The sequence below is a fragment of the Hydra vulgaris genome, chromosome 08 (assembly GCF_038396675.1).
Source record: "Hydra vulgaris chromosome 08, alternate assembly HydraT2T_AEP".
Classification (NCBI taxonomy): Eukaryota; Metazoa; Cnidaria; class Hydrozoa; order Anthoathecata; family Hydridae; genus Hydra; species Hydra vulgaris.
In genome coordinates this window covers 24746594-24760726 of record NC_088927.1, presented here as the reverse complement: position 1 = coordinate 24760726, position 14133 = coordinate 24746594, and the positions used below count along the sequence as shown (strand labels likewise).

Genomic DNA, 14133 nt, shown 5'->3' with positions numbered 1-14133 from the left:
ATTTATTTATTTTATTTATAAAAGAAATTTAAGATAAGAAAAAAAATTTTAATAACTAAAAGAAATCAATTTAGTTGATAAACTTTTTTATTTTTAAATTAATTATGAATTTAAAAAGTAAAAAATTTAATACAAAAAAATAAATAACCATTTATACAAACAAAATATTTATATATTCAACTTTTTTCATTATAATTAAAAATAGATAAGATAAACAAGAATTAAAGTTTAAAACAACAAACATAATTTTAGAAGTCCTTTTTCACACAAAAAAGAATTTCATCTTGAATGACTTCATCTTGATGATATAAAATGCTCATTAAAAAATCATAAGTTTTACTTTAGCACTGAAAAAATTTATCATGTGACAAATTAAAATTTAAGGGTACTTTAAAAACTAATTAGAGAAAATTACAAAATATGTAACAAATAATATGGAATATATACACTCATACAAACATATATATATATATATATATATATATATATATATATATATATATATATATATATATATATATATATATATATATATATATATATATATATATTTGTGTGTGTCTATATATTATATTATATATAAAATATACAATAAATACATGCACATTAATAATACCTCAGCTCTACTAAAATTTAATAAAAATTATTTTAAATAAACTTTTTCTTTTTTATTTTAATCAGAGAGTTTTGAGTCTCTTTGTAGTAAATTTCTGAAAAAATCTGTGACAGAACTTATATCTACGTCATTTGGATTTTTAGAAAAAACACTTTCTGTTACACTGCCACACCCAGACGCCATATATATACTATTAAAGGTAACAATACTAAAATTTTCTGGAATACAAATGCTAAAGTATTGGACAAATGATTTAAACTGTTTATGTTTCAGGGTATAGAATAACAACCTGTAAAACAGTGATTTGTGTTTAAGTGAGTTGTTGTTGTTTTTCATTAATATATTTATAGCATCTTCAATTAAAGAGTACTTTAGAAATATATCACATGCTTTGTCATCATTTTCGGGAGACAACCGCAAAAGTAACAAACAATACACTTGAACTTGGTCAACCAACACATTACTACCACCATTTGAATCTGGTAGACAAATCATGGATAAAAATTTTGCAATGATTGGTTTCTAAAATAAAAAAACTTTTTGACGAAAAAATATTTTATACTGAAGAACTAGCTATGATAAACAAGAAAATTAAAAAAAAAATCAGTGGTAACAGATCAGTATGTTTGACTTATGTCAAATGTGTGTTTTACATTTGCCAAAGATGAGTTTTACACACAGGATATCCTGTGTGTAAAACTCATCTTTGGCAAATCTTTCTCCAAAATAGTACCTAAGATATCAGGTACTATTTTGGAGAAAGTGGTCAATGATAAAAGTAATAAAATAACAAAATAAACTAAGAAAATAAAAATTTTAATAGGAAAATGGAATTACAAAGTTTTTTTTATTTATGTTATGGTTGTGATGCAATCACCAATATATTGGTGATTGCATCACAATCCATCACATAAATAACAATCCATCACATAGTTTCTTTAAATTAAAACTGTATTAAATAAAAAGAAATAAAAATTAAAATAGTTCAAATTTTTCTTTTATGTATTTGTTAAGTACAGTTATACAATAAGAATTGAGAACAAATAATTAAAGCTTCTTAATTATTGCAAAAATTAAGAAACCTAAATTGTTTTATAAACAATGACAGCCTAATAAAGGTTTTCGATGATCTTACTTTTTTTGCTCTCATCAGGTGTTTATGAACACAAAATCTAGTTTCCTATATTCACCTTCAAGAAGTGAATGTAGATCAACTTGTCTACATTACTGTTTGCAGTTTAGTTCTTGTGTGGCTAACAATATTGTGTGGCTAACAATATTGTGTGGTGAATAACAATATTGTGTGGCAAACAATACCATACAAACATAAATGACCAATAAAAATCTCATAACTAAATAAATATGATCTTTTTTTACTGTGCGGCCATCATATGTTTTTTAAATGTTAACATCTACAAAGGTGTTAATATCTACAAAGGTGTTCTTTACATACAGAAAAGCCTAAAAAAGAAAATAACTAAAAGAGCTTACTTCCATATCAGGATGCTTGCTAAATATATCATTGAACAAAGAGGAAAGAATCATTGGGGATTCATCCCAAAGAGCAGTCCAAAAAATGTAAAAAATAGAGCTTTCCACCCTGAGAAAAAAACAAAAACAATTTAATAAAAAACTTGATTCAAAACATTTTAATTCGAAACAAAAATTTATTCTTAATAAAGTTAAACTCATAATAAACTCTTGGCTGATTGATTAAGTAAAAGCTTTATTCATCATTTTAAAAGCATATTTAAAAACACGTTTTTAAGTATACCTTAATAAATTATACCCTGATTTGAATACAAAGTATATATAGTATCTTATATTATTACCTAAAATATAAACTTTAGAATAAAGATACAGTGTAAAATTTAATTGTTTCTTTAATGTTTCCCATATTTTTTGATTATTATTCTGATTTTTAATACTTGTCAGAAACAGAGATTTAACCAATAGAAAACGTGCAGAAAAATTCATTACAAAAGGGGTTAGGGGGTCACTGTATAATTTTCAAAAATCAAAAAAATTATAAGAATGTCTAAATAACCAACAATTAGCACGCACAAAAATATAAAAACAAAAAATTATTGGAAATTTAAAAATCATTTTGTTACAAAACATTTCCTAATAAACTATTTTTAACTTCTTATTTAGGAGACAAATTTATTGCCATGGCAAAACTGTGTTCAACCAATAAGTTAAACTAACATAAACAAATATAATGACAAATATAACAATAGTGTAAAGGTTATTTATACAAATAACAGTACAATAAAAAAACAAAAACTTTTATTTACCTTATTAATGCCTTAAACAGCAAATCGAATAAATCATTACAATTTTCCAAAATATAAGAAAACTCAAATGTTTGCATAGTGCTTTGCATGGGTATCAAGCTGGTAAAAAGTTTTATAAATAACTTCTGGTTTAGTTCAAATAAAAAACATAAGCTCTTTTCTATTGAATTCTGTAGATCACAAGATGCCTCAAGTTCAGAGTTTGATAAAGTTAATAAGTTTTGAAATTCGTTACGAAAAATTGATTCATCATCAAGAAGTGTTTCACAAAAGTCATGAGTTAATAAGCTTGATTTTATTTTTTCTTCAAGCATCAAATATTCTTTGAACAAAATTGAATACTGTTTATCAATGATATCAAATTCCATAAGTTTTAGTAATTTGAAAAGCTTACAAACAACTTCTTTTTTGATAAGATAAGAAAAATCCCCATCACAAAATATAATCAGAAGTAATACAGGATCATTAATTTGATTAACCAAACATAAAATATCATTTGTGTTAAAGGAATTTATGTCATCTTTTGTCAACTCTTTAATTTTCATAGTTTCTTTTAAAGCTAGCTCTGTTGAGTGTTTTGAAAGATTCCAACTATCTAATATTTCAAATGCATAATGCAAAGGTGTTCTTGCATTTCGACTAATTCCTTTATAAATGTCAACTTTTCTTCGCAACAAGCAACCATCAATTATAGCAGTTTGCATAACATTTTGTGCAACAGGACTTTTAGTTTCTTGTTTGGTTTTTGCCTCTTTAAGTTGTTCTACTACAGATTTTGCATATAACACCCATATACCAGCATTATTCCAAATACCTATAGCTGGAAATTCACCTTTCCTGACCCATAACTTTGGTAAAGTACTAACATGTGACTCGGTTTTCCATAAAAAAAGTCCATACTTAGTGTCAAAAACATTAATTTTACCATCACTCATTAAAACCAGCAGTAGATGGTTAATTAAATATATACCAGTGACTTGTTGAGCAAATATTTCTGTTTCCGTTGTTTCTAAAGTGCATAAGTGTGAAGAAATAATCTCTAATTCTTTAACTGCAATAATACTAACTTGAAGATCGTGTTGCAACACTACTATCTCTTTTGTAATTGAATGAGATGCAACTGCAATGAACTTTATTTCAGACGAAGGTGAATCAATCCATAAGGAAATGCAACCTTTAATAATACTTTGATAATCAGTTGTAAACACTGGCAAGAACTTTGTATTAAAGGAATCTCCCCACATTCGAACCTAAACATTTTTGATTAATAATGTTGTTTAAATGATAAAACAATTTTGAGCTTAAAACAAAAATAAAATAAGAAGTTTGAAATTCTTGAAATTGTGTACATTTTAGTTTGATAGGCCCATTATTTAATGATATAAAAACACTTACAGCCATTTTACCTGATGAGCTGCACCAGAATAACATTAAACCAGGTAGAATGTAGGAAATAAAACAAAAATTGGACTGAGCTAGAAGATGAATGGACATAGGCAAACAGTTATATAGTATTTGTTGCGTACTTCTTACAGAAAAACTGTCAGTAAAATTAAATTCTGTTGAGTAGATACAACATTGAGATGCAGTGATCTTTTCGCACCAAACCAAAACTTTATTTTGGTTGTCATATGTATAAGACAACAATTGACTTCCTTTTTTTTTACATAACAAGATTGTGGTTTCCATCAGCCATTTATACGATGGACGTCTGAAAGTCCAAACAATAAGCTCACCAGATTTTGAAATAATAAAAACATACTCTAATAGATTGTTATCAACAAATACATCCAGAACACTGGTGATTTCTATAAATTAAACTTGTATTACATTTTTCGAATATTATTAACTTTAAGTTAATGAAAGTTAACACCAATAGTTAGTAAAAATTAACTAAAAAATTAATTCCAGGCTTGGACAGGAATGATGTGCAATTGCACACTGTCACTGAGCAGGCTTAAATTTTTTTCTTTACAACTTGACCACAACTGTTTTGATGTTTTAACAATTTAAAATGCAATTATAAAATCATAACGTTATGAATAACTTTTAACCGTTGAACTTTTTAAAAGTATTTATTTTATGCAAAGGCTTTAAATAAAATAAAAAATTATTTATAATGATTGTTTAAAATAAACCCATTTTGTGTAAACTAGTGTTATATTTAATTAGGCATTTTTAATTTTTTATTAGGCATGTATTTTTTATGATAAATTTAAACGTTTAAAATGTTTGGAAGTTTTCCATATCTTTCTTAAAATCTTTTTAAAGATCATTTTTTTAAGTTACTTAAAATTATGAATAATTTTAATTAAATCTTCCCACTGCAATGGAATAATTTATTTGCTTTTATTTATTTGTTTCTATTTTTACAAAGAATTGTTAAAAAGTTTTTTGTTTTTCATCTTGACCTGCTAATCAGAGCATGAAATGATTAAAAATTACAACCTTAAAAAGACGTTATTTTTTTAAATATTTTTTTTGTAACTGTTTGAAAAAAATGTTTATATATAGTTAAAAAAAAAAAATTATATAGTTAATATAGTTAAAATTATATAGTTAATATAGTTAAAATTAAATAGTTAAAAAAAAATTATATAGTTAATATAGTTATATAGTTAAAAAAAAAAAAATTATTTCTTTTTAATAACTTAATTTCATTTTTCCATCATTTAAATAAACTTTGTTCATTTATTAAACAATCATTAGAAGTAATTTGTAAAAGCGCTTTGAGCTTTAAAGTAACTAATTTCTAATGCAATTAAAAACATTACAAAAAGTAATTTTTGTTTCGAGTTTGAGTATATTGAGTTTTATTTTAAAGCTTATATTTTTTTTTTTGTGAAAGGAATTGTTTTCTATATTTTTTTAATTTTTCTATAATTTTTAATTTTTTTCCTAGTTTAAGTTTAGCTTAGCTTTTCTTTTTTCAGCACATTTTTGAAATATGTAAATCATCAACAGTCATGGTCAAGTTGTCAACAGAAAAAATCATTTGTGTGGTCAGCAATTACGTTGGCTCACACATCATTCCTGTCCAAGCCTAAAATTTCAATATCCATTGAATATCAAAAGTTTAAGGCTCTTAAATAAATAACTTATTATAAAGAACAACTTTTTATGGTACAGTGTAAACTTGTCATTGTAACAGATAAAAAGTTATACTGTGGGTTGAGCAAGACAATAAATCTTTTCCATAGACATTATTTGGTGCAACAACTGGAGTTTGATCAAATGCAATCAGCTGCAAATCTCCAACAAGAACTAAGACATGACTTTGTAAAACAAAAACATCTCGAACAACAGTGGAAGACTTTTCTTTTGATCCTAAAAATGATCATCTAAAAATTTGTAGATGATTTAATTATTTGCAAACATTGATATTTATAAAATTCATTTAAACAATTATTATACAATATATCTAAAAAAAATAATTAGGTAATATAATTTAATATATATCAAAAACATAAGAATTGATCAACAGTCAACAAACATTATTATAAATATTTTAAATATTTATATAAGTTTCCTTAAAATCATAAATGTGTCAAAAACATAATAAACAATCAATGGTCAACGAACACCAAAAGTGCTTTTTTAAATTAACAAATTCTGACAACCAAATTAAATTAAGAACAAAATTCCAGTCTTGTTTATCTTTAATAAAAAACCCACTGTTGGTCACGTAGGCTGAGCAAAAGTTATTATTAACAAATCAGATAAAAAAAGGTATAAAAAAATTATATTCTATTAATTAGCTAAATATTGTTTTTCAACAACATACAGTTGTTATATAAAAAAAAGATTGTTGCTTAAAAAATTATTATTCTAAAAATTTTATGTTTGAGCAACACAAATTCAATTTGTTAATCACTTGTTGCGTAATAAAAAAATGTCGGAAGTTGACAAATTTGCCAAAAGTAAAAAATGCTTAAAACATTGCCAATAATGTATATTTTTTTTCATTTATAAATAAATGAAGCGTCTATGATTTTTTTTATTTAGTAAAACATTTTGATACAAAATGTAAATAATTTTAAAAACCGAATTTTGAAAAACAACAAACTTTCGAAATAAATTGCAAATAGCGACCATATATTAGGATTAACAAAAGTTTCCATATTTCTATTTCACTTGCCCTGCATACATTGCATATACTTTTATATTTTACTTACTTGCACATTAATGATGTACCAATTACACATTTTTGGCCAATGCTGATACCAATGGACAAAAAAGGGTGATATCGATTAATTGGCTAAATAAAAAATATAAATATTTCAAGGCAGGTCAAGATTGAGATCATCATGATCACCCAGCTACTGTTAACATGTAATCAAGTATAACCTGGCTGATGTCTCACTGCCTTGTAACTCTGACTTTTTTTGTTTGTAGTTATTAAGGTGCTCCCAGAAATCCTTACATTTTTATCACAGAGCACCACAGAACAGCATTTAATTAAGAAGTTTATGCTTCCTTTCTTACCAATATTGCTTATTGGGCTAGTGCCGGCATCAAACCTTGGACCTCTAGGTTCTGAGCCAGAACTCTAACTACTGCGCCACTGCTGCTTAAAATACATCATGCCTTGTGGTTCTTGTTTGAGTTTAAACTAGAGATAGTGACTTGATAAAAATATTTCTGGCAAATGTTAACATCTGGCTATTGCATTGTAGAAAACTTTTTGGACAAAAAACTTTATGGGTAAGCAAAGAATTTTTGTAGTATAGTGTTGCCCTCATTTTCCATCAACAGGGTGGCATAGATTTAAACCTGTGTTACATTTTTTCCTGCCTTGGATGACGAATGCTTGATGATGATAAACTTCTCTCATGTGTTGTTTCTCATGTGTTGTTTCTCATTAATGATCTTTCCAATTATCTTGCCCCTGAAGTGGCTCTATTTTCTAAATGAGATAACCTTATACTTTGGTTAAAAAAGTTATGAGACAGGGTTTGAATTAACGCAAAAAAATCTAATCATGAAAAAAAAAAGTTCCATATTTGCGCAAAAACATGCCTATAGACCATACAATTCTATTATCTATAGATCAAACGAGTATGAAAAGCAAAAATTCATTAGATACCATATTTTTTATAATATATAGTTTCTTGATCTAGCGTATTATTAAAAATTTAAGTATAACTAATTTTTCATTCAAATGGTTTTCAAGTTGATGTTTTAATTTAATTTTATTATTCAAGTTGTTTTGCAATTAAAAGTGAAAGAAAAAAATTTGGTTTGATGAATCGAATTATATTTCCTAAAGGGATCGGAAACCTCCAAGACATGTTGTGTTCACATTAAAGAGAAGGATAGAAAAAAAATGTTTGGGCTAAATTTTTTTGATTAAAACAAAAGTAAGAGATTGATTATGTAAACAAACAAAAAAGTCAATGATGTCACGTACTAAAACTCTTAGGAATAAAACGCGCTTTAATAAATTATTAAGTCTGTAAATTGTGGCGTATATTATGCTGAATTTTTTACCTTCAACAAAATGGAGAAGGTGAACTTCAACTAAAATAAAAAAGTTAGTTTTTCTCAGTATGCATTTATTCTTTTATTTTAATCAAAAAAATTTTGCAAAAAAAACATTTCTTTTTTAACATTCTCTTTAATATGAACACAACATGTCTTGGAGATTTGGGATCCCTTTAAGTTTAAGTAATAAATTATTTTTTGAGAGAAAATATTTCCTTGAACAGAAGTAAAATAATTTATTTCTTTTAAATTAAATTTTTTATAACTTAATTTTTGGTTTAGCGCTTGCATTAATCTCTAGTTTAATGTTTGCAATGTTTCTACTTTTAAAACTATTTTCAAGAAACAAAAAATTATTAAGTATTCAAAATGTTTATGATTTATGTAAAACTTTCTTACTTGCTTGCATTATGTTCTAAATCAGATACTGTTACTGCAGCTAGATATACCTTTAACTTTCAGGAATGATCCTCGCTATGCCACAGGGTATTACAGATACCACTGCAATTTAAATGATAATTATTGAGCGTTAAAATTCTGTTATTTTTTTCTAGTTTTTTATTTATTTCAAATTTCAATCGCAAAATTATTTGAATACCTTTTGTTTGAATAGACTTCTTTTTAAAAAAAAATCCTAAAAATAAATTGCGTATTTATAGAAATTACTTATCACTTTCTTGATATTGCTTTAAATAAAATGAAAATATAAAAAATGGTATTACGCTTTTCATACTCTATTAAAGTTTTATTGTTAGAATAATTTTTAACTAGAAGCTTATATTATGTGTTAACAATATATAAGATATTCATAAACATTTGTATGGCTAACTTTTTGTAAATCTTTGACTATATTAAGTAAATTTAATAGTTGAGTAACTGTAAGTTACTGTAGTAAATTAACGGTTTGTTTTGATTTAGTTTATAGGTAAATTTACTGTGATGCATTTTATCCATTCAGTAAATGAAACTAAATATAACTTTAAAATATTATTGGCTTCCATACAGAGATTTAAAGTAATTTAAATTCAAAAGTGCTTTATGTTAAATAAAAATCTCTGTGCAAGAGGGCAAATCATCATACTTCTATTCAAAAGATAAACTTAGCATGGCATACTTTATAACCTGTAATAAAAAACTTAGACAAAAACATTACTTTTATGAATGGCTAAAAAAAAGGCTAAACTAGAAAAGAAAAAAAAACAAATCGCAAAAATATTTTTTAAGAAAAAAGTGTGAAAACACAATCGCTTAATTTGAGCCTTGTGAGATTTTAATTGCTTAGAAAAAGCAGCCAATATTGAATATAAACTCCTTTCAGCATGGTGCTCCCGTTTTCTTACTCATCATTCTATTATTTAGCTCAATAAATCTCTAATTCATCATTTTTTGGAATACTGTTGACATATTTGGGCTGGTTCTTCTAATTATACTCATTCTTCTTGGGTGTTAGAGCAGGTCAAACACATCGTAAATGTAGTATGACCTGCTCTAACACCCAAGATTGTGCTTCTGTCCCACTATCAAATGCTTTCTTTTTTTCTATTATATACAACTACTACAATGGTCATTGATCAAGTGATATACATCTTTCACACATCTCTTGTTCAATTCCAAAAAAAAAAAATTTATTCTAATACAAAATTCTTGTTCTACCTTAATCTCATGTGACTCATCGCTTAGCAAAGTTTCATCATTTTAGTGTAACTGTTCCACCATGCTCAAAAAACTTTTATAAACCTAGTTTTTTACCTCAAACAAAATATTTTAGAAGTCCTGTCTTCATGTTTTTTCACTCATGCAGTTGACATCTTATTGCAAGCCTTTACTTGTTATTTAACTATCTTTTTTATTTTTTTTGTTAACTACCAACTTACATAATATTGATTGTAGCCATTATGGTAGTGAATTTATTTTTTAAATATATTTAATTGTATAATTTTGTCTCTTAAATAAAAAGTATACTGATATTATATATAGAGAGAGTTTGGTTTATTTAACATATAACTATTTTCATAATGCAAGATTTAATTTAGAAAAAAAAAAGCAATTGGTTAGAAAATCAGTAAATCAATAAAAAAAAAAGTCGATTCCAATAACGATTGTGCACAAAATGCCCAACTAAGCTAACTGTGATACAAATGTCAATTAATCGGTACATCACTATTGCACATATTCCTATATTATTGTTAAGGAATTTAGTTAATATTACTAAATTGGTTAATTAAAAAAAGTCTAATGGTAATTAAACTGTGTAAGCTAATAATATGAGCAGTTTAATTAGCAGCTTACTGAAAAACTGAGTTTGGCATACTAAAAATACTTGTTTGGTAACACTAATATTATAACCTGTTTGTTTTTTGAAAAAAAAAGTTAAGCGTTGAATAAAAAATTGGAGTTAATAGTTTTTATATTTTAGAAAAACTTCTTAGATACCTATAACATTCTTTTCTTCTTTTCAAGTGTTTATAATCAATATTAATACAAAATCAATACGCCATGATGAATGATTAAAAGTATTGCCTAAATTGTCTTAAGTAAGTGGTGTAGTATTCTTCTCTTGCTGGACATCTGGCAACCCTATGCTTAAGGGACTTAAAAAACTTAAAAAAATCTACTTAACTAAAAATACTACTTAAAAAAAAATCAAAATCTAATGTATTTTATGGTGCCTGTAATTTTATCATTTAGCCTGCTTTCAGTTTCTACCTGAAGGATAATTAAAGATATGCCAAAGTTGTCTATCCTGTTAGAGAATCTATATCTTATAAAAAATGTGAAAAAATATGACATTTTGCTAAGTTAGGTAATTCCTTTAAACTAACATAAACTGAATTCACTGGATCTGCCTTTAAAACATATAACCCAACACTTACATGACTAGATTGTCCTATACATTAAATCATACTAGTTTCTTAGGTATTACAGCCTCTATTCTAGCTTTGGAAAATGAACATGTAAAATATTGAACTGAATATAATAAAAATAACAAATAAAATTTTATAAACAAATTTTGCTTTTTATAAACACTCTTACTATAGTACAGTCCAACATTAATAGTACAGTATAAATTAATATTTTGTACAAATATGAAAAAGTAATAACATTCAACTCTTTCCTAAATTTTTAATATAAAGTTTAACATATAACTTTATCATATTTAATACACAGTGTAAAAATAAGCAACTAAATACCACAGTGTAGCTACATACCACTTAAATATAGAACCACCTATGCACTCACCTTTTTGTGACAAAGAATCTCTTTTAAGAGGATTCATACAGTCAAATAATTGACACAGTTCTTCTGTACCATTAAGATTAAGCAAAACATCTTTAAGAGGTATTATATTGAACATAGTTTTACAAAAAAGCTATACAGAATGTCTATGAAAAAAAATTAAAAATATTTAAATGACTAAATATATTTATAAATTAAATAAATGTACATTGTTATAATTATATAATTAAATCAAACTTAAAAGGTAAAAAATTTTACAGATTTTCTAAGGAAATAAACAGACTACATATTTAAGTATGTTGAAAAAAAAAACACACTGATCTGAAAGCTGGTTGTGCTCTTTTATAAATATTAACAATAATTTTTTTATAAGCTTAGAAAAGACTTCCATATTTACAGACTAAAAAAATTATTGCAATAACTTGCTTTTAGTACTATTAGTAATATAAACAAACTGCCTAATATAAAACTAAGATGGAAATAAAATTCAAGACAAAAGCATGGATCTCTGATTACCTGAAATTTTCTGTTACATACAAAATGAACAAAAAAAAATCTGTTTTATAATAAGTACAAAAAATGTTAAAACACACTTCAATCAATAATTAAGGAAAGTAAAAAAAAAATTATAACAATATTTTTATAAAAAATCTTTAAAAAGGCTAACCTGGAAAAATACCTCTAAAAATTCATCTTTAAGTCAAATTTTTAAAAGTATCTTTAATAATTTAACTTCAAGTCTACTTCTCATGCTACACTAGCCATAGTTTTCAAAAACAACTATGATTTATATAATCTTATTGAAATTTGTAATGCTTTTAACAGTTATGTTGGTAAAGTTTTTCAATCAAAAACTTTTTTATCTAAGATTCAATTTACATATTACTAGTTGAATCCTTTTCTAAAGTTATCTTTACCAAGCATTTACCATAAAATCTTTATATTTTATTATATAACTTTACCAAAAAATCTTTATATATTATAAAAGTAAAACCGAACTAATTATTTTTAAAACCAGAATCAAAAAACCTGATTAATGACTTAAAACAAACGGGAAAAAAATTTTATTCTCGTTTTTATAAATTCAAATTTTGAGTTGATTTAATAATAAGTGTTTGAAAAACTACTTATTATTAAATCAAAACTACTTAGATCTTAAACCCAACCTCCACTCATCAAAAGACCTTTCTCAAGTAATTATTTGAAGCATCATTTAATTTTTAATTTTTAATTTAAGTCTGATTATTTATTTATAAATGTCTTTGTTAGCGTATTGTCCAACTACATGTAGTGAGACAATACACTGTATACAAAAGTGGTTCGGCAAAATTCGAAAATACTTAAATCATTGGAAATTTTAATTGGTTAACTTCATTAACCTTAATTATTGACCATTAACTTTTACCCTTTAGTTTTTTTTTTAAAGTTAAACAATTAACTAAATTAATTAAGTAATGAATGAGTAGTTTAAAAGCGTTATAAAAGCGACCAATAGTAAAAAGTAAAAATTCTGGCTCTAAAAGTAACAAACTAAAAGTAAAAATTATTGCTAAACCATAATACTCAAGCAAAAGTAAAAAAGTAAAAAAGTACAGTATGTAGGAGTCAGCGCCTTGGTCAGGCTGCCCTCGCTCCCCCCCCCCCCCGCACTTATTCCTTTCCATCTAACAACGTAAATATGTTTATCACAACAGACTGGCAGGTTTATAACAGTTTTTTTTCTAACGCGCAATAAGAGCTACCAAAGAGCATGCTGTTTAAAACATTTATCGGTCATTCTAGTGCAATTAGGCACTTTGAACACTTGTTAGGATATAAATAAACGTTCACAGGCTGCAAATGCTGATAAAGTTGTGTTCAGTTTAAGAAAGACGATCTTAAACAGTGGAGGACCATTAAGGTCATTGATTGATAAACTATTGCTACTAATGTATGTTGAAATTTAAATTTAAAAAAATCATCTTTATATTCAGACAAGGCTGCTTCATCTGCTGAATTTGTATCTGCGCTGTCACTGTTTTTATGCAAATGCTGCTGCCGAATCTTGTTCTCTTGGAATTCTTTTTTTGACTAATTCTTTTTTTGTTTGTTTTCTTTTATCCTAACTATCTTAAATTTTGATGAGACAGTTATTGCTGTTATTAATTCTGCATTCATGATGTACTGATTGAATCTACTATTTACGGCAGCATCCTTGCTCACCACCATTGGCTTTCATCACTCAATTAAGCTGTTGCGGAGTATTTTCTCTTTTGAGTTTATTATTGTTGGCAGCAGGTATGCCAGGTAGAACTTTGTTACATGCTGCAGGATATCTAACGATTGAGCAAGAGGCTTTAAAACAAAGACATAACAAATGCTATTTTAGCTCGTCGAAACTGTGGCAAATTGAACTTGTCGTAAACGCAATTCATCACATTGATTCCTTTATCAGTTATCATATTGTCCATGCGCTACCCAGATATGTAGATTAAACTCTACCTCTTCTGATTAGAATCA

General features: G+C 26.0%; 1 protein-coding gene across 1 annotated transcript; it reads right to left on the bottom strand.

The window, feature by feature from the left end:
- Positions 1-658: 658 nt before the first annotated feature.
- LOC101239109 (uncharacterized) lies at positions 659-11802 on the bottom strand. Its single transcript, XM_065803296.1, has 6 exons — positions 11638-11802; positions 6079-6240; positions 4309-4721; positions 2914-4163; positions 2108-2216; positions 659-1138 (listed from the first exon to the last, which is right to left on the bottom strand). Exons 1-6 carry the CDS (start codon positions 11750-11752, stop codon positions 674-676), a joined length of 2514 nt encoding a protein of 837 aa, XP_065659368.1. The 5' UTR covers positions 11753-11802; the 3' UTR covers positions 659-673.
- Positions 11803-14133: the final 2331 nt, after the last annotated feature.